The 26,428-nt window shown below is 34.9% G+C and overlaps 2 protein-coding genes across 3 annotated transcripts in view; one reads left to right on the forward strand and one right to left on the reverse strand.

Annotated features, from left to right (window-relative positions):
* The window catches only part of LOC101746954 (lachesin), a 126,211-nt gene that overhangs the window by 51,530 nt on the left and 48,253 nt on the right, over positions 1-26,428 (reverse strand). The window contains exons 2-3 of one of the 2 annotated variants that reach the window (XM_038011548.2): positions 13,849-13,931; positions 9,142-9,263 (exon numbers count right to left, since the gene is read on the reverse strand). In XM_038011548.2, the coding sequence (XP_037867476.1) occupies positions 9,142-9,263; positions 13,849-13,912 (186 nt within the window). In that variant the 5' untranslated portion in view covers positions 13,913-13,931. Of the gene's footprint in view, positions 1-9,141; positions 9,264-9,714; positions 9,838-13,848; positions 13,932-26,428 lie in introns of those variants that run through there. The other variant, XM_062669092.1, reaches the window with a different exon arrangement.
* LOC105842273 (facilitated trehalose transporter Tret1) lies at positions 116-3,739 on the forward strand. Its single transcript, XM_012694234.3, has 3 exons — positions 116-1,028; positions 1,159-1,297; positions 2,108-3,739. Exons 1-3 carry the CDS (start codon positions 945-947, stop codon positions 3,391-3,393), a joined length of 1,509 nt encoding a protein of 502 aa, XP_012549688.1. The 5' UTR covers positions 116-944; the 3' UTR covers positions 3,394-3,739.

Consider the following 26,428-nt stretch of genomic DNA (forward strand, 5'->3'; position numbering starts at 1 on the left):
GATTTTCAAATTGAAACCCTAAAATATTTCGCATTGATTATATGGATATTTTATATATGCCGTGATATTCTTTAAAGGTGAAGTCACATGTGAACCCTGTGGTGTGCAACAACTCCTCAAACTGGTTTTATATTCTCCAGCGGGCTAATGTGGTACAGACTAGTCACGCGTTTTTTTTTTTATATAGTCTGTGGACGTATCGTGTCCTTATGAGTCGACGCTTAAGAAGGTGCTTGTTATGGCTGGCCATACTATTGTCTGCTTTTAAAGCGACGCCTTAACAGTTGATTCCTATTAATAATGAACAAGAATTGTTTGGATTTTAACATGCTTTCGTTATTGTTGTTTAATGTGCGAATTATTTTTTTTCAAACACTTTAATGTACTATAAATAAAATAAAAAATACTTAATATTTTATGCGGCAGCTTTGTACGCGTGAACGTGAACAACATCCTAATTTTGAAACGATCCTTGGTGGACGTGGGAAAACAAGTTTTATCATAGCGCCATGCACGCCGTTGTGGTTTAAGCGCTCTGCAAAAATATCTGGAAACATTCGTGTTTACGCAGTGCTTAAGGTCGGTTGTGCAATATTTGTCGCATAATTTGTCCGTAAAATTCAAAGGCAGCTCAACCGGCCCGCACGGCGCCAACGTACGGTTAATCATTAAGCATAATGTAAATAAGTGCATACTGATCACTGGAATTACGAGTACATGTCAAGGGATTTCACGAATTGCAATTGAAGATATAAGAATAAAAACTCGTGCTGTTTTTTGTTAAATGTTCATTCGTTTGTCGAAAGTGTGTTTGCACAACCATGCACGGTAACAAGTAATATTTGTGAAAAAAAAAAAATCGAGTGGTACAAAATTTGAAAGTTTTATATTAAAAAAAATTAAAAGTTTAAAAAAAAAAGTTTTATTATTCGTTTTTACAAATCATGGACTCTAATTACAAAGAAGTTAGTACACGTGAGAATTATGGAAGCATTAAAAAGTGTTCGTGGATGCCGTTTATCAAGCAGGTATTAAAATAAAAATACTGTTATCAATGTTTTTCGTATGGAGTTATCGATTTCATTATATTTGAACAATAGTACGATTTAATTTTTGTTGTTTGTAATTATTGTTTTGTTTTTTTTTCGCTTATTACAGTTCCTCGTTTGTAGTGGAGTATGGACGATTTATTTCACCCTGGGAATGGCCACAGGAGCACCCACGGTATTCATACCTCAGCTCAGAAAAGAGGCAAACTCTACAGAAGCAGTCTCGGAGGAAATGGAGTCATGGCTATGTAAATAAATTCTTAATTTAAAAAAATATATAAAAAAAACCTTCATTATCAGAGGCAGTTTTGTATTGCTCTGAATAGGCAAACTAGTTCTCGCCCCACTTGTCTCTGAGTCCTTACCGGAACTCATATACATCAAAACGTGTAAACGGGGCTGTCCCCCACCTTGAGACATGAGGTCGAAGTCTCAATTGTATTATAATGGTCGTGTCCTCATTTGGAAAAAATGGGCAGAGTGGATGTCTATTCGTGTAAGCTCTCAACTTTAAATGTCCCAATAGTATGTGCTTGGATATAAGTTTTATTACTTACTAATTTGCCGAAGATCCCATATGTCTTTGAGAGTAAGCTGGTACTGTCAGCTATTCTAATATCTAGTACAGAATATTGGCAGTGCAACGACATTTCATAGTGCCAACTTCATATTGTGATATAAGATCATCGCTTACGCGTGAGCTTAAGTTATATCTAATGTATTTTTATCACTAAAACTCAAATTGTTATATCAAAAGTGTGGTTTTGACTAAACCAATTTTTCTAATTTACGACAATCACATATTAACGATGACTTGAATTCCTAAATATAAAATCAATTATAACGCTATCATGAATACAGTAATACAACACAAATAAATTACGATGAAACTTCTTGAGTAAAAAGCGAAGAAAAAAATTCTCAGACAGAAGAAAAACAATTTAACGTTATTATTAGAATTAACATCTTAGGGCTGTCTAAAAATATCCAATTAATCAATAGGGTACTTGAATTACTGATTCACTCATTTGTGATTCTCACAATAATTTTATTTTCAGCATCCGTCATAGGATATGGCGGGATACCTTGGGTATTCTTATTACCGGTTTTCACTGAATTCATCGGACGCAAGATACCGTTTATTATTTTGTGTGTGAATTCATTAGTGGCGTATGTTGTTTTTTACTGCAGTACAAACACAACGCATATTTTAATCAGCGAAATTATGCAGGGTATGGCCCAGACCGGTGCTCATACCATATTACCTGTCATCATAACAGAATATACGTCCGTTAAATATCGAGGGATATTTTTAACGATCAAGTCAGCTTCATTCTTTTGGGGAATATGGGCGTCGAATGCAATCGGAACGTTTTATTATTGGAAGAACATCGGAATTTTTGCATTTGTCTGCTCCGCTTTCACCGTCACAGTTCTCATTTGGCCTGAATCGCCGTATTGGCTAGCGACTAAAGGAAGGTTCGATGAATGCACTGCGTCATATCGCTGGCTCAAAGGCTACGACAAGGAGTCGGAGGAAGAACTCGAATACCTAATTAACTCCCAAAAAGAATACAGAAAGTGTCACGCTGACGATAAAACAACTTGGAGATGGAGACTTAACAATTTCGGAAAAACTCTTCTCTGTGCAGAATTCTATAAACCTGTTCTACTGTGCATGTTGATGATGTCCCTTAACAACTTATCGGGAAAAATTGTGTTCAGCATGTATGCTATAAACATTATTAAAAAAATTACTGACAGCGAGTCAATGGCCTATAAGGGCATGTTAGTACTAGACGGTGTTACAGTACTAGGAATGTATGTTGGATGCTTGTTAGCTAATTTCTTAAGGCGTAGAACTCAACTTTTAGTTGCTTCCTCGTTGGGTATGATATTTTTGTACGTGATTTCATTGTATTTATATTTAGTTAAACAGTCGATAATAACTGAAAACAATATTCTGTCCATAGCATTGTTGATAATGTTTTCAGTGACCATAAGTTGTGGACCAATTATAATGACCACGTCGATTTATGGGGAATTGATACCTCTTCAGTTTAAGAGTTCGGCAATGTTCGTAATGGGTTTGTTTAGTGATATTTTAATGGCTACAGTTCTTAAAGTTTCACCGTTCATTTTTAGGGTGTTCGGCTTTCATGGTGCATGTTTATTTTACGGTATATCAGTATCGATTTGTGTACTAATATTGTTTAAATATTTGCCTGAAACTAAAGACAAGTCTTTACAAGAAATCGAATGTTATTTCAAAGATAAATCAAAGGATGAAATGAAGGAGTTAATGGATCTAAAAAAGAGCGAACAAAATAAATCAGTACCTTAATATTTATTTAAACGTAGGTTGTAAGCAAAAAGGCTCATAAATGTAAAATTCAATCAATAATTTGTTTACAATCGTTGCAAACTTTACAAATAAGTCTAAATATTAGGTGTAGATCGGAATTAATCATACATTTAGAAAAATATCATATATAAGTTTATTGTGTAGCTGATCTTAGAATTGTAAATATTAAGACTGAAAATTTAATTTCAGTATTTTATTAAGTACCAAACAAGAAATTATTTTTTACTTACATTATTATACTATTATCAAATTAGATTAAGTGTATATACATCAATTGGAATTATATTAGTGATAAACTACATTAAAATGATAATTATTTTGATAATTTACGCCTTTTATTAAATTTTCCCAACATTGACAATGGAATGATTCATTAAATATGAAAATAAAACAATTAGCGATTCCTACATCCTAAAACGAGTTTTCAAGGTCGTGTCAAAGCCACAACTATCAAGTGTGTTGGAGCTCATAGTCGTGGGTCCTGTAATAAAGATAATAATAACACCTGCCAAACAATATCTAATTCACTTAAGCTTTTTATACCTTGTTGAAAGGTAGAGGGGAGGTATTTTAAAAAAAAATTTAAACGAAAAATACCTTTTGTTTTTTGTCTCACAGTGAAAGAGAAACGTCCTATAAATATATTTTAATGTTTTCTAAAACCATACAAACATTAATGTAAAATCTACTAAACTACAGCGCAAAATATGGACACGTGGTCCTGAAATCTTATTAAAATTTAATATTTCATAATATAAGAACTCTAAAATAAATTGATTAATAATAACTCCAAAAATGGCAATAATACATATTTAAGAAATCTAAAGTTTATAACATTGCTTTGGCAAATACTTCTCAGAAAAATATTGAAAAGTTGACATATCACAAATTATAATATACAATTTTCCTATCCGTCCCAAATCCCATTTAAACTTTATTCTCATCTATCTAATAGCATAAGAACGGACAGATACGCCAAGAGAGAGACTGTAACAATTAATACAGGTTTTGTTTTTCAATTTGGCCACGGAATGCTAAAATAACAATGGAGAACTCTTTAATGTCAATTGTTTATCGTCTTTAGTCGCTCATGATGCTCCGAGCCAGTTGTGTTACACAAATATTATCGAAATGGCACACATTCATAATTTATTCAGTATCATCGCTGATGCCGTAGCGATATTGGTACACCACATGAACAAATAAAGTAAACCTTTAGCTTCAAACACACTTACGACGAGTTCATTATTTGTATTGATGTCCATATTAGTGTTTTTTTTTATTTGAATGATGATATCACGCTACTGTGCGATGTTGAGTAACGGTTAGCATCCTTCTAACATTATGGTTTAGAACAGCCGCGTTTGCAAATTAGCAGAATGCTAAGTGGCATTTTTATAATCTTGTCGCGCCAGCGTCACCAAGTTACTTATTTACGAAGCAAAAAAAATATACTCATGTTTATTCTGTAATGCGAATCATGTTAATGTTCGTAAAACCGGTGTATTCCTCAAATAGATTCGCAACTTAGTTTAGAACGATGTCTTTCTTTTATCGCGGAGTCCTTGCTTTTCTAGCAAAATTTTTAGTGCTTAGACGAGTGACTTGAACGATCTCGCGGCCTGAGTGAAATTGAATACTTTGACACATGAGATCTAAGTCTCATTCATCATTATTAGTATTATTACTTTCCCCATTGCTTCACAGAAATAGGCGGCCTACTTTACGTCGTGCTATCAGTAAATCAAAGGATTGTTAATTTTAGTATGTAGTAGTAATAGTTTATTTTTTATTTTTTTATTTATTGCTTAGATGGTTGGACGAGCTCATAGCCCACCTGGTATTAAGTGGTTACTGGAGCTCATAGACATCCACAACGTAATTGCGCCATCCACCTTGAGATGTAAGTTCTAAGGTCTCAAGTATAGTTACAACGGCTGCCCTACCCTTCAAACCGAAACGCATTACTGCTTCACGGCAAAAACAGGCAGGGTGGTGGTACCTACCCGCGCGGACTCACAAGAGGTCCTACCACCAGTAACCAGTAAGTTAAGTATAATAGTTATATATTTCGTTAATTAATTTATTGTATTATAATTAAAGCAGAATACAGTTTTTTTTATATTGACCTCTCAATAAAGGTATCGACAGTTGATGTTTCATGCCGATGAATCTGATACTATTTGAATTGGAATGTAGCTACTGATTTGAACTCCGGCGGCGAAATAAAAAAAATCTTTATTTATTTATTTTTAGTTATTCTAATTCAATTCCAAAGTGTATTTACAAGAAAAGAGTCGTTTGCGATATTTCGATATCCAATGAGTGTGAAAATATGATAATTAAATGGTAGAAGAGAGATTACAATAGTAATTATAGATATAGATCCGTCATCGCAGTTATTGGAAAAAAACTCGGAAAGGTAAAACATCTGTTATTATATTACTATGAACGATAAGCGCTTTAGAAAAGATGAGTTATGCTCATTCTCTGACGTCTACATTATATGTTAATAAGAGCTACAATGATGCTTATAATTATTAACTTGAATGACATTTAATTTAGTAGATTCCCCGTACATCACTGAGTTACATGAGTGAAGTTAAAGACTACTTAAATAAGGTGCTCCGGACAAAATGTATGGTGCTTTCCTCCATTTAGTTGCTTTAGAGGAAGTTTTCAGTTTTTGGGCTGAATTTTGATGAAGTCATTCTAAATAGTTTCCCGATAGCTGCGGAACAATACATCCATGGGTCAGGATAGCGTTTTGTAATGTAAGCTTGGAGGGTTTTCCCTTCAACCTCCTATGTCTTGAAAACCTGTTTAGGACTCAAGAGAGTCGAGACTATGCTCGCGGAGGCAGGAGACGGCAAACTGAAAATTCTGCGTTTACTATTTCTATTTTGCATTTGTAGATCTCGCTTTAGTGTGGTAGTGTGCGTGGACTCCACATATACCAAGGTATGGATGGCTTTGTCGTCATCCACTTTCCACAACAGGGTCTGAGAGCTTTGGTGCCAGAGTATTGACTACCAGTAGACGTGATCATGAAGGCTATGGAATCGAAAACTGATGAGATGATCCTGACCAGCACTTGATTGCAATGGTGTTTCACTTCAGATGCCTTTTCTGTAATGTGAGGATACATTCAAGGAATCTTCTCCGCGACAACAACAACCAAAAAGAAACAATTTAAATATAATGCAACCAAAACGCATAAGTATTTTGGTTGGATTACGTTTTGCATTAATAAAAAAAATATACAAAAATGTCGTATGTAAAAATTATGATGCAGGACATTTTGGTATCAAATAAGAACGAACAAAAAAGCTGTAGGTATGCAAACGAATAAAATTGAAATGATTGAAATTGACAATTAAGAGACAGAGTAATGAATATGCTAAGAGAAGCCATAATATTTACTGTCAATTTTTTGTGCTTTGCTCTTTAATGAGGAAGAATTTTTCGTTAGTGAAAAAATTAAACATTTATTTTATTCGTTTGAGTGTTATGATTGGTAACGTTTTCTGTTAGGATCATTGTTTTTTTAATCAATTTACAATACGACATTACACTATTTTTGATCTAAGTGGCTGTTATCGTAATTTTCAATGACAATAAAGTGTATAATAGTTATATTTTAGGATAAGATGGACGGTATCCTCATATTGAGCGATGCGATTGACTATGTCGATGTTCAAATCTTGTAGACAGGTACCATATAATATGTCATTGAGTTCCATACTACCTGGAGCTACTACGTTCATCCACAGTGCGTTTCCAGAGATCTTTTTTGCCACGTACCATCCGGCTATGGAATGAGCTCCCCTCCACGGTGTTTCCCGAGCGCTATGACATATACTATGACATACGCTATGACATGACATGTCCTTCTTCAAACGAGGCTTGTGGAGAGTATTAAACGGTAGGCAGCGGCTTGGCTCTGCACCTGGTATTGCTGACTTCCATGAGCGACGGTAACCACTCACCATCAGGTGGGCCGCATGATCGTCTGCCCATACGGCAATAAAAAAAAGCAATGAGGGAATATGTCGTGCTATTTAAAAAGCAAACTCTCGAAAATTTTCATAAAATTTGCGTAATAACACTAATTACTGGTGGTAGGTCGTGTTATAATCACCACTCCGCCTATTTCCGTCGTGAATCAGTAATTCGTTCCGGTTTGAAAGGTAGGGCCTTTATAAGCCTTTATACTATACCACCGATACTTAGACCTTATGCAAAGGTTGGTAGCGAAATTTATGTTGTGATATCATAGGGTCTGGTAATCACTTAATATTAGGTGGACCATCAGCGTGTTGAAGTATGCAAACCAATTTTTTTTTTATTGTTTAGATGGGTGGACGAGCTCACAGCCCACCTGGTGTTAGGTGGTTACTGGAGCACATGGACATCTACAACGTAAATGCGCCACCCACCTTGAGATATAAGTTCTAAGGTCTCAGTGTAGTATAGTAATTGAAAAATAAACAGAAGTTTGCCTTTAACATTGTCTGCATATCTTTTTTTTTATCGCTTTTGAGGGATGACGAGCTTACGACTCACTCAATGTCAGGTTTTTTATTGGTAGATATATGTACATCCAAAGGGATATACGAGAGCCTGCGTCTATACTCCATCGTTCCTTCACTGCTGAGGATCGCGACCACATGTGACTTTCCTCCACAGCGTTCGGTCATGGGTTGCATGGATCGCATGGATTATAAGCCATCGTTTTGACTATTTCTGCTGGTGTACTTCCTGCAGGTGTTGACGTTCACGTTGGGCTGTCTATGGTCTCCGGAATTCACTTAGCACCAGGCAAGCGATGAGCGTGGTCGTGTAACGTATCAAAACAAAAAAATTCAAAGTTCCTGATGTCAAACATGACTGATTTTTTTTCAAAAACCTTGAATTTAGACTTGAACGAAGAAATGTTGAACGAAGAATTGAAATGTTTCGAATAGAATAATATGAAAATATAAATAATTCTAGGTGCAAACGTTAAGGCCATAATACCCATCTCGATTCTTAATACCTTATTTTATGGTAGTGTTCTCGCAAAGCTTTCTAAGCCTAATTGTGAATACTAGATACGAAATATAAGGGGATTTGTAGCTGAAATCTGATTACCTAGAAACACAGTTAGGTGGCTTAGAATAAGGATTAACTATGTTTTATATCGATAGCTTACAGCGGTATTTATGTGCTTGAGTAATGGCAGATGGTTAAGCGGTTATGGTTATGTGCTTGTAATGGTTAGGTATCGACTGTTTCCACGGCGAAGCAGTTGCGCATTCCGTTTTCAAGAGAGACGCAGCTGTACAATGAAATTGAGATATTGACTTCACCTTTTTATCTGGATTTATGTTGCGAAATCTGTGGACTTCTGATACTACTGATACTGAAAAGGGGAGGGGGAGAGGGGAGGAGAGAGTATTCTTTATTGTACACCAAAAAAATAAGTAAACAATGCGATACATTAAATACAAAAAAAAAGTACAATTGGCGGGCGGTCTTATCGCTAAGAGCAATCGCTTCCAGACCACCATCAGGTGGTCAAGAATCATTTGGAAACGAATTACGCGCGGTGTACCAATTCAGTGAAATATATTATATACATACATATATATAAATATATATAATAATTATTAATAAAAATTTTTACACATAAATAAGCAATAAACAAGAAAAAGCTTATAGTTAAATAATAAATCTAAGAATTACCCTGTAGTTTGAGAGGTGGTTGACGACGCATGTAAAGTGCACGTCGCGTCCCAGAGTCACAGTGTGGTTCTCCAGGGCTTGCAGGAATTCGGGCTCCGCCTCTGTTTGTGTCGGCATCTCCGCTATGAATCACGAAAACAGATTTTGAAAAATTCACATTGACCAATATAAAACAGTCACAGTGTGAGACAGACGAATGCTCCGTAGATATTATGACAGTATACATATATATCTAAAGAAAAAGATTTATCATTTAAAACTTTTAAAACTCTTTAGTTTTAATAAAATATTTTTCTTAACGAAATCACTCGTCTGTCTGTCGTGCAGTGAAAAGAGAGTTCATTTTTTGTATAGTACCTACAAACTGTTTAAAATATTAATTTTAAAAGAGATTAAGGGCTTTAAATGTTAATATCACAGAAAACCGAATTAAGTCTTCTATGGTTTATTCATTCTCAAGTATTCCATAACATTATACATATCTATTTTTTATCTAGTTGGGTTAATAAGCTGGAAAATATGGTGTTATATGGTTATCGATACCCATACACAACACTACATCAATGCGACCACCTTAGCTTAAGATATAAGTCGAAATCTTAATCGATAAATTTTTTTTTTCAAATACAACTCGATCCAGTTTGATCCAGATAACTCTCATATTAAAAGTGCGCGTGGTACAGTCACGAGTGTTACAAATAACTGTTTATTTGTCAACGCGAAAACGGTATCGAATACTGTAATCATATAACAGATAGTACTTATTAATTAATATTATACAAAAAAGGAGTTTAGCGTTACCCAAATAAAACTCAAAGTTGAATAAACGCTAATGAATAATGCAGGAAGCTGGCTATTGCCCCGCATTAGCAAACTTGATTAACATTGTTATTCTTTTAAATGATATGAAACTATTAAAATAATAATTTGAAGAGAGACAAATGGAATAATATACGGTTAGCGTTTAGTATGATGGTATATTTTTAATGTTTAGGGTGAGAAGGTACCCGATGACGCTCTACGACCAGAATGTACCGTTATATTTAAAGTGAAATTTAGCACGAATGAGTTTGTTTGATTCATTAAAAATGTCGGGGAAAAAATACAATGCTTCATATCTCTATCATTTAAACAGTATTATAATCTATAAAACTGAAATTGAACTATTTAAATCTAATTATTATTAGTCCGCAATAGCGGTGCGACCAATACCACTGAACTTGTAAACGTAAATAGAACACTTAATTATTTCATAACAAGATAAGGTCGACAATATAAGGAAGTACATAATGTTATTAGTAACGACGTTACAGCTACTAGAGAACTCGCAGACCCCAATTTATTATCAATTAATGCTATTGAGGAAGCAAGTGCTTAAACCACTTCAATGAATTTTGTAACAGATTAATATTCATTTTCTTTCGGTAAAATTATTTTAAAATATTGCCGATGCACGAGTGAGTGATTTGAGAATATTTAATTAAAATGTATTTTTTGGTGATTTTTTGGCTACATAATTAATCGTAGATGAATTATAATCTCTTTATTTAGCGCCTTTAAGTGATCGTGGTTTTATGATGATGGTATTGTTATTGCTATTTTCCCCCTATTTTTCATCTACTTCAGCTGCTGATATTGTAATAACATTTTGTTATTAAACTTTACATCAGTAAATTTAAAAAGGGCCATATAACCGCTTGTATTCTGTTTGATCTTGGGCTATAGCGATGAATGAAAGTAATCGTCTTTGGAAGATAAATCATCACAATGGGATCTTAGCCAAATAGAATTAACGTATCTAATATTGTGTTAAGTTGAATTCGACAACTAGAGCGTGATTTACACATTATGTCGCATTGTTGCAGACCCGTGCTCATATTGAAAACAAAAGTTGCTACTCGTATTATTTTCCAGAATTCGAACTATTTTCATAGCGAATTTTGTTAAATGTCTTCAATATTTTAAAATCAACGATTTCACAGCAACTTACTCATTAGGGACGCCAAAGCGGCTGATGAGCATTACATTGCAGCAATGAAGTATGAAGTGTTGTTTTTTTTTTCTTAAATTTAAAACGGAAGAAAAACTAATAATAATAACTGAGAACTAAGCACGCACGGTCATCCAGTCCCAATTTAGGATTCCCTGTGTTATGGGTACCAGAGACTGACTTTTTTTAAAATAATTACATATCATACTAATAATATAGATAGTAAGTAAGCACCCAGACAAAAAGCAAACAAGTTTTAAGAAGCAAACAACATTACACGAATGTTTTTTCCCGATGTGGTAATCGAACCTACGACCCCGGCGAAACATTCAGGAGCGTAACTACCGCACCACCAAGACAATAAGTAGAGAATTTATTTAATTTTGTTGTAATTCGAAAAAAAATAATTGTAATCTGTAAACACCATATATGATAAATCTCGTAATCATTAAAATGTTTCCGCGTTTACAATAAATATGTACTACGCTGCTCATCTGCTCGAAAAATATAACGATTAGATAAAAATAGCCAAAAGGAAAAAAAAAGAAATGAGATAAAAAAGGGTAAATAAGCTAAAAGTAATAATTAAAAGCTATCGAACCGAATCGAAGCGATGGCTCGTGAGAGTGCGTCTGAACTGTTACAGATTTGAGATAAAGATATCTATAACAGGAAAATCGACTGGTCCATTAAAGAAAGATGCAGTAGTTAGAGAAAATATTTAGTCGCACTATCTGGAGCTTAAAGTAGGGTTTGATGCCTAACTGAATTTGTAAATGTCTAATTTCGATATTGAATAGGCTAAGTATAAATTTGATTGAGGTGTTTAATCAAAAACTAATATAAAGTTAAAACTATTATCTTCGGTTTTCACGACTTGTAGACGTAGTTCAAAGTAATTTAATGGCTTATCTTGTTTTTTTTATTATCATATTATTACTTCCGATGTTTCGGCTACTTGGCAGTTATAGCCAAGGTCGACTGAGGTGTTATTCGTCTACTATCAGCCTTTCCAAAAGTGGACGATAACGTCCCCCTGTGGGTGCTGCAGGCCTAAAGGAGGCGGTAACAGATCCAGAAAAAAAGGGAGCGTTGTGCAGAAGCTTGGGCGGCGATTTGTAATTTCTAAGAGGAATTCTAAGAGGACTCTTAGACACCGACTAAACTCTCACTATAGTTGTTTTTAGGTATGTGAAAAAATGGGGGCGCTAAAAAATAATTTATTCTCAAAGTGGGCAGTAGACAAAATAAGTTTGGGAGCCCTTGGTCTACATTACAAATATAGTGCTAACTACCGTCCGTTTATCGATAAAAGATATTTCTAGAATTTTACGTTTCACTTATATCAAATATCAGCTACATATATTATCATATTTGCTACTATCTAATTCCGGTATGTACAAGCCAACCAATCTAACACGTAATATACTTATCAGCCGTAGTAGGCTTCGTGAATGTAAGGTAAGGTAATGTTGAAGCAGTGACCCTTGGATTTACCTGAGAAGGGTTAACTCTGCTAATATAAGGGTTAATACGTTTTGCTTTGTTAATCATGCAAACATTTGCCATAGTTTTGTAGGTTAGGAATGTTGAGAATAGAAAGTAAGATAAGAGGATCTTCATTATAAACAAGTTTAATACAAACTGCTGGCTTATGTTACTGTTGGACTATTCATGCTGGATAATATAATTATTAAGTTATGTTTATTGGACACAGGAAAAACATATATAAGAAAACTAAGCAACGACGATTTGCTTAATTAATCAATGAGTATAGGAAATTCAAACACCATTGACCAAATCATAACTTATGTTAATGCATCTAATGTTATGGTAAAAGTATAGTAAAATAAACAAAGCATGAGTTATTTCAATTCTAAATATAATCCACAATCAACTTAACCAAACAGAAGAAGCAATCTCTGGTTTTTTAAATGTTGTTGTGCGTTGGATAATTTTTATTAACTACACGACGTTTATCCTTCGTCGCGGAATTCGTTCGTGAACACGTTTTAAGGTACCTACATTACAAAAATTCGTATCTGTCATTGGATTTAAGCCTCGAAAATACGACGTCATATTTTTTTGTTTGTGTGTCTCGGTCTAAAATATTTCGAATAAAATAATAATATTTCATAAGAAAAATATGTCACTAATACACTAAAAAATGTAGCCAGCCATCAGGCTATCATCATCACCACATCATCATTATCATTATCATCATCATGATGTGGTGATGATGTGATGATGATGATGTGATGATCATCATGATGATGATGATGATGTCTCACGTTAAGAAATTTTGATTAAAATAATAAAATTTTTAATAATAAAATACCTGTCACTAATACACTAAAAATGTAGCCAGCCACCAGGCCATCATCATCACCATATCATCATTATCATTATCATCATCATGATGTCGTGATGATGTGATGATGATGATGTGATGATCATCATAATGATGATGATGATGTCTCACGTTAAGATATTTTGAATAAAATAATAAAAATTTTAATAATAAAATACCTGTCACTAATACACTAAAAATGGAGCTAGCCACCAGGCCATCATCATCACCACATCATCAGCATCATCATCTTCATCATGATGTGGTGATGATATGATGATGATGATGTGATGATCATCATCATGATGATGATGATGTCTCACGTTAAGATATTTTGAATAAAATAATAATATTTAAAAGAAAATACCTGTCACTAATACACTAAAAAATGTAGCCAGCCACCAGGCCGCCTTCGTCGACGTTGAAAACATGTGTCCCTCGATGTAATGTCTGGAACAATTGAAACGGTTGTTAATAAGCCGAACATTACTGTTACATTACAGTTTTTACTGTTACCGAATACGTAAATGAATCTACGGACCACAACGATAGACATACAAGAGGTCTTTTTTTTAAATTTTTTTTATTGCTCTTGTTGGCAGACGAGCATACGGCCCACCTGATGGTGAGTGGTTACCGTCGCCCATTGACTTCAGCAATGCCAGGGGCAGAGCCAAGCCGCTGTCTACCGAAAAATTGTTATTATTATTTCCACGGCAAGTCCTTGAAACATCGAGCAAAATTTGACCAATTTAAATTTGTCTAGTGGCCAAGTCTCGCACGAATTGTCGAGACCGTCGATGTTTCTACCGCAGTAATTTCCATTTCTAATGTGGTGATATCATGGGAACTAAAATAAGAGTAAAGGACCAAAGTTTGAGTAAATAAAAATTAAGCGCGTTAAAGGTAAGGTATTCCAAATTTAAATCGTAATGCAGAAGAATTTTCTAATTGTTTACACTTGAATGAACACAAAACGTTTCTTAAATACAATGGACTCGTTTTTTTTTTTTTATAACTTTATGCTTCACCCGAAAAATGTAACGGACAATAAAATGTAACCCAAAATATCTTATCCAAAGGAAAGCTTCATTATAATTTTCCCGCAAATCTTCGGAACCATCAACTGCAATAATATCTGTTCGTTGAAAATAACAAGAAAAGGATCAACAAAGACTTTCCCTCAAAGGAAATGAGGCTTGATCTCAAGTCTGATAATAATTTGAGTTTTATTGAAACGGATGGGTTGAAAATTTATTTGTACCTACTTTTAAACGAGTGATGTCACTGTTTAGCCCTTGAGAATTCTACGTTATGATTTTCTTTGTTGAAGACATCTTATTATTGAAGATTATCAAGAAAGGTTTCGCTTAATAAGTTATTGTTTGAGTAACAAAACTGAAAATGTATTTTAAAAAAAGCTTGCGTGGTTCGTTTGGTCCTTTGAAAAGACATGCAAATGTATAATTATGTTTTTCTGGGTGAATCGGAACAACGATGCACGAAGAGGGAAACAAAAAAAAATATCACATCGAATATCGCGGTTTAGGACATTTTAAACTACAAAACGAACATTTTTATTTTTTATTGCAGAGATGGGTGGATGAGCTCACAGCCCACCTGATGTTAAGTGGTTACTGGAGTCCATAGACATCTACAACGTAAATGCGCCACCCACCTTGATATATCAGTTCTAAGGTCTCAAGTATAGTTACAACGGTTGCCCCACCCTTCAAGCCGAAACGCATTACTGCTTCAGGGCAGAAATAGGCAGGGTGGTGGTACCTACCCGTGCGGACTCACAAGAGGTCCTACCATCAGTGAACATACGACACTGTCACCAAAATAATTCTCTTATCTCGAAATACAATTCACGCGAAATATTACATTACGTATCAAGATCAGTAGGTATGTATCCGAATAAACAAACATCTGATATTATATTGAGGCTATAATATGATTTTGCCGATAGTCAGTATTTGTCTTTAGACCCGTCTCGCACGACTCTCCCGTTCGCCAGGGGCATGCTTCCGAATGTGTGAATGACGTCACTACATGCTTCAGTCATAGAAATAATAGATAGAAATCGAATCTCAGTTATTATGTTTTGACATGCATACCTTTGTTTAAACGGTTAAGTATTATTATATAACTAGTGGTCCCCGATTGTCGAAATTCGACTATAATTAATTGAAATTATAAGTTTGTACACTATTATGATTCTATCAAAGATCTATAATCACAGACTTCGTCAAGACTACATACGCTTTGGGTAAATAATAATAAAGACAAAAAATATTTAATCTATTCTCAATTTGACCACAGATTATAATCAATATGAAAAGTTTGACAATAAACAAATAGTACTATGCATGCGTGTGTGTGTCAAATACATGGTGGTGTGTGTAATGTTTTTATTTAGTGATTTAATGTATTTTTTATGCATAATTAAAAAAATATTAACATTCTGCACTCATTCTCTATATAATCTGTAAGTGTAAGAAATTTCATATTCCTCCGTCTGCGCAATTTTCGTAAAAAGGGGTACTAAGTTTTTGCTTCACGTATAAAGATAAATCCGCAAAAAACTAAGCCCTTGTTGAAATTTTTCGATGTGTTAAATTGTTATTTCAATTTACAGATTGTTTCACGTATATAGACTAACTAGACGATTTTTTTTGATAACGCCATCTTTTTGTGTCTTTAAAGCGGTTAGTTGCCCTCAATTAAGAAAAATAGTATTATTATTCGCCAATAGATGTCGGGAAGAGTTGATTATTGAAAACACGAATAAAACAACATTTTCTGAAAATAAATCGTAGCTAGATCGATTTATCGCCCCCAAAATCCCCTGTGTACTAAATTTTATGAAAATCGTTGGAGCCGTTTCCGAGAGTCAGATTATATACATATATATTAATATACAAGAATTGCTCGTTTAAAGGTATAAGATTTAAATATTTTTTATTATATGATATAAAGGATGCGTTTTATGTTTTATTTCTCTGATATACGTTACTATCTGATACACGTCTATATGCTCATAAATTTTGAATATGCAAACAGCGTTATGAGAGGCGAACATTGTGTTATGGACGCTTTCGTGAAATACGACGTAGCCTACGATATTATCTTTCTCAATGTGGGTGGTGAGTTAATTTATTTGCCCTAGGCTATACAAAAACTACTTATCTGAAATCTACTTATCTTACTTATCTCAAAAAACAATTGTTTTTTATCAGCTCAGATGTGTAGGCGAGATCACGTGAATGCCATCGTATAGAAAACAGAACATAGAGCAAAGAAAATTAGTAAAAATGTATCTAAATGTTTTTCAACAAACGATACTTTTGCGTTTAACCTTTAAAAATGCATACTTTAAATGTGAAATGAAATATAATACATACAGAAACATATAGAATATATAAACATATAGAAGTGTATCTACTATTTTTGGCTTAGAAGTTTATCTACGGTTTTCTATTATAATAAAATTAAATTTAGAACGGAACAATTCGTGCAACAGAAAAAAAACAACTTCTCACATATAAAAAAACTTTTTAATCCAACTTTAGCCTTTATGTATTATGTAATAACACTAATTGCTTATCTATCCAACTATTATTTTACTTAAGACTCATAAGATTATGTTAGAAAATGCACTTTCATATTTAGTTTATCGTGGATATTTAATTTTATGCCAAGAAATGCCATTTATGGGCCCCGAGAGTGTAATCGCATTAACTACTTGATTACGTGGACTGGTTATGGGTACTAGATTCTATTTTTAGTAGCAAAACATGAGACGTTGCATCAACTACACTTAATTTGTTTTAAAAGAGAAGTTTATTACAAAAAACAGTCAAGCCACTAGTTACTGTTGATAATAGATTTACTATTCATTGTATGGTATTTTATAGCATCTAAAATATTTACTATTATTATATGTGATACGAATATTAGTAAAATAGAAGAATTCCGAGAGTTGCTCAAGTGAAGTTTAATTACTTAAAAATAATATTTGTACAATTTTTTAGAGTCCTGGTAGAGCCTGATTTTGAGAAGCTCTTAATACAGGTACGGGGATAGAGTGAAAGCGTCTAAAGTTATCCTTCACTATATTTATGTGATAACACTATATTTTAGAATCTATACAAAATAATATCACAATCTATACAACACAATCTATATTTAAACATGCCAGGATAACACAGTATTATCTATCTTTCAACTGACTATAGTATTCTTTTTGTTTTATTTAATAGCTCACTGGTGAGATACAGTGATTTGAATAAAATAAAAACGAATGATCAGTTTTCTTCTTCAAAATCACAATAAAAAAAATATTGAGAAATCATAATGTACAAAATGAATGTAAATCTTAATATGTCAATGATTATGGTCCGATTTTTTTATTTTTTTATTGCATAGATGTGTGGACGAGCTCACAGCGCACCTGGTGTTAAGTGGTTACTGGAGCCCATAGACATCTACAGCGTAAATGCCGCCACCCACCTTGAGTTAGGAGTTCTAAGGTCCCAGTATAGTTACAACGGCTACCCCACCCTTCAAACCGAAACGCATTACTGCTTCACGGCAGAAATAGGCGGGGCGGTGGTACCTATCCGTGCGGACTCACAAGAGGTCCTACCACCAGTAATAATTAAAACCGATTTTGATAATTTCACGAAAACTAGTAGGTATAAATAGTTTTACGAGTATTGTTGAATTCTAGCGACGAGTTTAGTGACCGTTCACTTCTAATAGTCACATATGACCTTGCTTATGGCGACGACCGTTTTATTAGTCATTGCCGTATTAATGTACATCGTATTATCATAATGTTTAATTAATTTATTAAATATATCTATACGTCAGCAATCCATATTTTACAACGCTATAAAATTTTATACCTCATGGTCAGCTAAAAGCGACAAGGGCGGTGGGATTTGCGTATTAGTGTCGCTTTGCATCCTATTCAACAATTATTGATCATATCCTGTGCTCATAAAAACAAAATCCTGCACATGTTTTCTAATTGCAATTTTTCTAATGAAATATGTATATACTTAATAAATGTCGACAATTGACTTCCACGGTGAAGGAATAACATCGTGTAATAAAAACGAAACCCGCAAAATTATGATATGCGTAATTACTGGTGGTAGGTACCTCTTGTGAGTCCGCAAGCGTAGGTACCACGACCCTGTCTATTTATGTCTTGAAGCAGTAATGCGTTTCGGCTTGAAGGGCGGGTCAGCCGTTGTAACTATACTGAGACCTTAGAACTTATATCTCAAGATGGGTGGCGCATTTACGTCGTAGATATCTATAGGCTCCAGTAACCACTTAACACCAGGTGGGCTGTGAGCTCGTCCACCCATCTAAGCATTAAAAAAAAACAGTAACATCACAAATAGGTAGATAATTCTACATAGCTTTTACTGAAAACGATTAAAAACACGAAACTGGCTATAATTACATTATGTTTTATGAATCATAATATTTATTGACGACTAATAACAATTGTGTGATAATAAGAATTATTGATGTGATTGATTTCAATAAAAGAGGTAAGTTTTTTTATAGTGTTAAGTGAGTTTAATTCAAGTTTTAAACGATATAAAAACCCTAATTATACTTGACCTCCTCACACTGTAACATTGAGTCCGGGTTTGATTCAGAGTCGGAGATAGACACTAAGCATCACACGTATGAAAATCCTAGTCATGTATTAATGGTTAATGGTATTCGTAACATACGACATCGTTTACTGGGGGTAGGACCTCTTGAGTCCGCACGGGTAGGTATCACCACCCTGCCTATTTCTGCCGTGAAGCAGTAATGCGTTTCGGTTTGAAGGGTGGGGCAGCCGTTGTAACTATACTGAGACCTTAGAATTTATATCTCAAGGTGGGTGGTGCATTTACGTTGTAGATGTCTATGGGCTGTGAGCTCATATGAGTGTATAAGCAATAAAAAAAAAAAAAAAATGATATCGATCATGCTATTATAATCCGTATAAAAAAAAAAACAATTATCTTCTTAAATAATAAATAAAAAAATAATCTTATAAATTACAAGAAGGTTTCATAAGCAACAGCCGAGTGGGGAGGCGGTCAAGGGGCGGTGGACCCGCAGGATTCAATTACTAGCGCGCTGACATGGCGTTAGAACTTTAACCAACGTTCGTCGGTGAGTTCACGAGAGAAATAATATAGGGGGCGAAGAAAAATGGTAGTTCCACATTGGAATTATTGCCCGTGTGACTGATTTTATGAAAGATCGATTTTCATAGAGATTTTGGCTGTATTTGCAACTCTAGGTTTGCCTAACTAAGAATAAGAATATAATTCATAATACTTTGTTTTTTTTTAATGAATTTTTTTTAAATCTCTTATTCACAAAAGATATTATAAAATGCTGTAAAAAATTATATAAAATGTAGACAAAAGCAAAAAAAGTTTTTAAAAGGTACTATTAATTGAATTGGATGATGTCTGTGGATCCCGGTGACCAATTAACGGCAGATAGTCCGTGAAATAGTAGGAATAAAATAAAAAAATATATCGGAAAATTCAAGCAGTCAATCAATTAGCTCTCTACGGTAAAATGGAGGGTAGTTTTATTTGATGTGTACGGCAATCACGAAACATGGGTTAAGAAATAAATATCGGTGCGGACGAGGCCGGGACAACTAATTGCAGCCCTATCAGTATTGATGGCACACTACCAGCTCCCGGATCAATATAAATTATCTATCCCTGATCCGCAGACGCGATTATCGTGTATCACTATTCGGATTTTATGTGTACGTTTCTATTATTGGTGATAATCAGTTGCTGTTGAAGACTGAATGTATGTAGATCTGTTGGGTTAGCATCTATGACCCTAAATACTTTATTCATAAAGCATAATGTGAGTGAATGTACGTTACATTGGCCACAGCTTTTTTTAAATTTATTTCGGGTTAATATACCTCAATAGAATACTTTGGATTTACATGTGTTTACCATGATAATTGTCTCTTTTATATTCTTTATAAAAACGATGGTAAAGGTTACAGTTGTCTTATCAGCATTGTGCAGCGTCGTATTTTTATGTTAAGAACTTCAGAAAATATAACATCTTGAATGATTTTAGGGTTCCGCTACTTTTATCTACTTCGTATTATTATTTTAAAAATAATTTTGTCTACTTTTGTGCCTTTAATTCTTCAAATACTAAATAGCTCGTTTATTATTAATTTTTGGACACAATTTACCTACTGTGGACGGATGAAGGAGGCTAATTAGCCTCTTATTTAAAAGCCAGACTGACTATTTTAAAAAAAAGGCCAATGTCTTGTAAAGCTACGCCGTAAATTTTATAAAATTTGTTATAATAACTAAATCTTCCACGTGTTTGAAGTATCAAAAAATAAAACAAAACAAGCAAGGTAAAACCGAAATGAATGCGCAATTATGAGAAACAAAACGAATCCCCAATTAGTGGGTAGATTGTACCTTCGAAACTAGCGCTATGTGAGGGCTGACTTGTAATTAAAACTTCAGTTTCAAAACTGTGCTTCTAAACTTTGGACACGTTATCCAAGTTTTTTTTTTAATCGTTGAATGTGGATTTTCAGCAGTGTCCATAAAGTTTGAGATGGAGAATCAGATAATTCTAGATAGTAGTTCCTATATACAAGTTAACAGATTGGCCATATTCCTTCTTGAATAGCAATTTAATCACTAACTAATCTCAGTTTTAAAAGATTTCAAAACCCTCATATTTGATATTGTATAATAATAATAATAATAACTCTTTATTTATATAACACCTTAATATGTACACAGTAAAGTAATAAAACAAAAGTCGGTATATAAATCGGCGGCCTTATCGCTGAAAGCGATCTCTTCCAGGCAACCTTGCAGGGAGAGGAATAAGTTAACTGGACGGTGCTATATCTTAATAAACTTACATAAAAATATATACTTAAATACACATGTGAAAAATAAATACCATATAAGATAAACTTACATACGATTAAATACAAATAAATACTAAAAATATACAAGATAAAATACAAAAGAAGTAGAAACTTATACAGCTATATCATAGAAGCAAAGTAGTGCGATTTCAATCTGGACTTGAAAATTTCCGGCGAGGACGATTGTTTAACGCTTAAAGGTAACGCATTCCATAAACGGACAGCTTCAACCGCAAAGGAATGGTCATAAAATGACGTCCCGTGAGCCGGAAACTTCAGCATTAAATTCTCCGATGACCTGAGTGAATGAGAGCTTGCAGTATGTAGGAAATCAAAACGTTCCTGAAGGTAGCGCGGGGACGAGGAATTAAACAGGACACTGTAAAGAAGAGACAATATATGAACATTCCGGCGATAACGAATAGGAAGCCACTTGAGCTTAACTCGATACTCAGAGACGTGGTCATATTTGCGTAAACCAAATATAAACCTTATGATAAAATTTTGAAGCCGCTCAAGTTTATTTAGCTGGGCCTCGGTTAGATCAAGATAGCTGGCGTCGGCATAATCAATAATGGGGAGTAACAGAGACTGTGCAAGTGCAATTTTAGTAGATGTTGGAAGAAAATTACGCAACCTACGTAAGGAACCCGCAGAGGAAAATAGTTTGCGACTGACTGACACCAGTTGTGGTCCCCATGACAAACTGCGGTCAATGATAACACCAAGATTTTTAACGGTGTCACTAAACGGGATGGTTATCCCGTCAAGAGACAATTGGGGCAGATGTGTCCACTCTATCTTACTGCATGTCCTTTGGCTGCCAACAATTATACACTGCGTTTTTGTTGGATTCAGTTTAAGGCCGTACGCGTTACTCCACTCAGATAAGACGCGTAAGTCGCTATCCATAGTTCGAATAGCATCATGTAACTGAGGAAGTGGAGCTTGACAATACAGCTGAAGATCGTCTGCATAAAGGTGGTAGGACGAAGTGAGATTACAAGATATTGAATTAATGAAAAGAGAAAACAAAAGAGGAGATAAAACGCCACCCTGAGGCACTCCGGCAGATGTATTACACCAAGATGAAATCGATTCACCAAGGCGAACACACTGTCGGCGTCCGTACAGGTAATTACGAAACCATTCAATCACAGTTGGAGATATGTTGAAGGAGCGAAGAACGGCAAGTAGTATGTCAAAATCAACCGTATTGAATGCATTGCTGAAGTCCAGCAGTGTCAACACAGTTAACTGACCGTTTTCCATACCCAGGCGTATGTCGTCGGTGATTTTTACCAGAGCAGTGACTGTACTATGGCCAGGACGAAAACCGGACTGAAAGGGGTTCAGGAGATCATGACTATTAAGGAACGAACTCAACTGGTTATGGATAAGGCGTTCGAGGACTTTAGATAGGAAAGGAAGAATGGATATAGGTCGATAGTCGGAAAAGGATTTAGGGTTAGGTTTTTTTGGCAGAGGTATTATCTGTGCTTCTTTCCAAACAGAAGGAAACACACAGTTGGAAATTGAATAATTAAGGATGTGGCAAAGAATAGGAAGCAGGATATCAACTAATGGGATGACCATATTACGACTTATACTATCTGTTCCGATAGCATTGGACGCTATAGAAAGGATACTCCTTCGAACATCACAAGCTGTGAATTGACGAAATTTAAAAGAAGAATGGTCAGGAGCGGTAATGTTAGAAAGAGAATTAATGGTAGATGACTTAACAACGTCATCTAATAAAGACGAAGAAGTAAAGAAAATGTTCATCTGATCAATGTTAATGTTTGTAGAATTACACTCTTGACGAGATTTACCAACTCCTAATGACCTTAGAAATTTCCAGACTTTTGCTGGATCTTCAACTTTAACGGAATCATGAATGTGACGTCTTTGAGCGTCTCTACACACCATATTGCAACGATTTCTGATCTTAACATAACGTGTTCGGTTAAACTCGGTTGGGCGCAACTTATACTTAGTCTTAGCCGCAGACTTCCTCCTCTTCAGATCTCTAATATGGTCAGTGATCCAAGGCGCCGGCTGATGTTTAATTTTTATCGCCCTTAAGGGAGCATGGATGTCATATAAACTGATCATTAGTGAATTAAATATTGCCACTTGGTCATCGATTGAGCTAGCCGCTATCACAGGCTCCCAATCTACAGTTTTGGCATCCGCAACAAATGCATCCATGTCCATTCTACCAAAATTGCGTTGCAGAATAACAGTAGGTTTACGTTTAGGAGGCCGAATTTTGTAGGATAAGAAAATCAGATGATGGTAGGAAAAAGAGTCAGCTGAGCATTGTCCGTGCCTGGCAACATGCTCTAGGGAAGAAACTAAGATGAGATCAAGCAGGGATGGGGAAGAATTTGGAAAATGGTGGGTAGCGCTAAGTGGGAGAATGTGCATGTTGCTCGACGTGACAATGCTTTCTAAGGAAGAAGAACGATGATCACGTTTAAGAAGGCAGGTATTGAAGTCACCCATAATTATGGTGTGCTCATAGCAAGGAAGTAGGTCTTCCAAGACCTTTTCAAAAGAAGAAAAATAATTAATGTGAAGAGATGGGCTATAAAAGACTCCAAGTAAGATTTTAGCATGTGTTAGACCGACTTCAATGAACAAGTGCTCGCTGACATTCGGCAAGGGTGATTGGTCGGAGGCGCTAACGATAGTATATGGTATATGGGAGCGTAGATATATGGCAACACCACCGCCGCCTTTGCCGATTCTATCATTGCGAATTAGGTTGAAGCCGGGTAAAGAATACGAGATAGAAGGAAGAGACGGTTTAAGCCAAGACTCGGAGACTAATACAGCATGGATGTTTTTTATATCAAAAGATACCAGCATATCAGAGAAATGAGCCGGAATGCTCTGCGCATTTATGTGAACTACATTCAGATTCCTAGGCACATCGGAGAAATTAGAGTCCAACGTTTCTGCGAGAGAAGGGATACTCAAGAAGCTATCTTCACTTCCGCTACTGGATGAAGTAATAGATAAATAGTCACTACTATCACTACAATTCAACATAAAGATAATACCTATTATAAACACAAATAAGTAACAAAAATATATATAACACTAACAATAATATATATATATATATATACATAAACAATACTAATAAACAAAAAATAAATACATTCACTCAACCTGCCGGCGTCTGATACGAAGAGAAAACTTAAAAATTAAAACTTAAACAAGACAGAAACAAATTTTACCATGTGCATTGCATTTGCCAAATACAACATGAAGTGCAATTGTAAATTAATTAAAATTATTATTGTATATTGGGTTTTGAGTACTTTTGAGAAATGAAGTGCTAGTTCCCTTTTTTTATCACTACCCTAATCTTTAAAAATGAGCATTATTACGAGGTCACATAATTGCATATTCTATATCTGATATCGGAAGCCTTTAGAGAGCGATCAGAATATTAACGTACCACTGGCCTGGTCTGGGATATTTTTCGACTACAGAAGGAAACTGTGAGTTTGAAGCCGTCAACACATTTCATTGGACGATTGCGAAATTTAGTCACGTTCTGCTGGGATTATCGCTGATTGTATGAAAAATACCAATTTTGTAATGCTAGTCGCACGCCAACTATTCTGCGATGATTAATACATTATAACAGAAACATGCCCTGGAGTGCCAACGATAATTGTATCAAGTTTCATTACCATCTGATTAATGTTTTAGGAACGTATAGTGGTCAAAGGAATAAACAAAAAAATGAATATTAGCTTTTATATAAATCAGTTCTAAGCTAAGATTAAGTAAATGAATCTAATCACTTAGCGTGATATTTTTTGTTGAAATTTATGAGAATGATAAAAAGTGTCATACTAGTAGTGCTTTAACTGGTCCATTACATTTTTTCACTCTTTGTTTCGAATATAACAACGTAATAAATTCTTGTGGAGCTTACCTTAATAAATCCGGTTCGACTCAGATTCTCAAGCAGCCATAAATTGTTAAATAAATCGTTCGAACACGAAACGGATACGGAGTGGACGATGGCGCAGTTCTTGTAATTTGGAACTTTGTTGGTTAGAAGCAGTAGCAAATTGTTTTCATTTAAAACAAGTTTTCAATCCATAATGGCATTTCATGATATATTATAGTCGCAATTCTGAATTGCAAGAAAGCTGAACGGAAGCAATGTTTGAAATATTTTTTTGATAGCGCGTAATGTGAGACCAGGAACCTTAAGCACAACTACCATAAATGTCCTTGACAATGCCACTACTACTACTAATACTACATATACATTAGCAAATAGACGCGTATAGGCAATGTATAGACTAGTCAAGTACCCAGTTTCTGTGCTTTTTAAAGGTTATTTAATCGAAGATGACGTGTTTATTCAGTTGGCATGTCATCAAACAAAATGTTCAGTGTTATTCAAGTTCGAAAAGCACAAGGTCAAATCATTAAAGTTACGGCTACTATGTAAAGGTTTAGAATACCTAATGAAGCCGCGACCCGCGCCTAATGAAGCGAAAATCGCACTTTCGCACTTTTACGATACAATCTCGCGTTGAACATTTTATTTTCAAAATCGGATCGATACTTTATAGTTTTCGTGCTTGACGAAATTTTTACTAGTCACCGTCTACGTCGAACCCGTCGCTTGCGACGAAGGGCTCGGCGAGTATAAACCCACAGACACAGCCCACTGAGTTTCTACTCGCCGGATCTTCTCAGTAGGTTGCATTTCCGAGCCGGTGGTAGATTTTGCGAAGCACTACTCTTGTTAGGGCCAGTGTTAACAACACCTCCTGGTTTGAGCCCCGAGAGTGGACCGCTAGGGTAACGCTGATATAGCATCTCAAGGCTATCAGCAAAGGTAGAAAATAAAAGATGTGTGGTGTCGTGGGACACCGGATAGGAACGAAGTTCCTTATTATAAAAATATTAATTTTAAGTTCTATACGAAAAA

This window comes from Bombyx mori, chromosome 6, assembly GCF_030269925.1.
Source record: "Bombyx mori chromosome 6, ASM3026992v2".
Taxonomy (NCBI): Eukaryota; Metazoa; Arthropoda; class Insecta; order Lepidoptera; family Bombycidae; genus Bombyx; species Bombyx mori.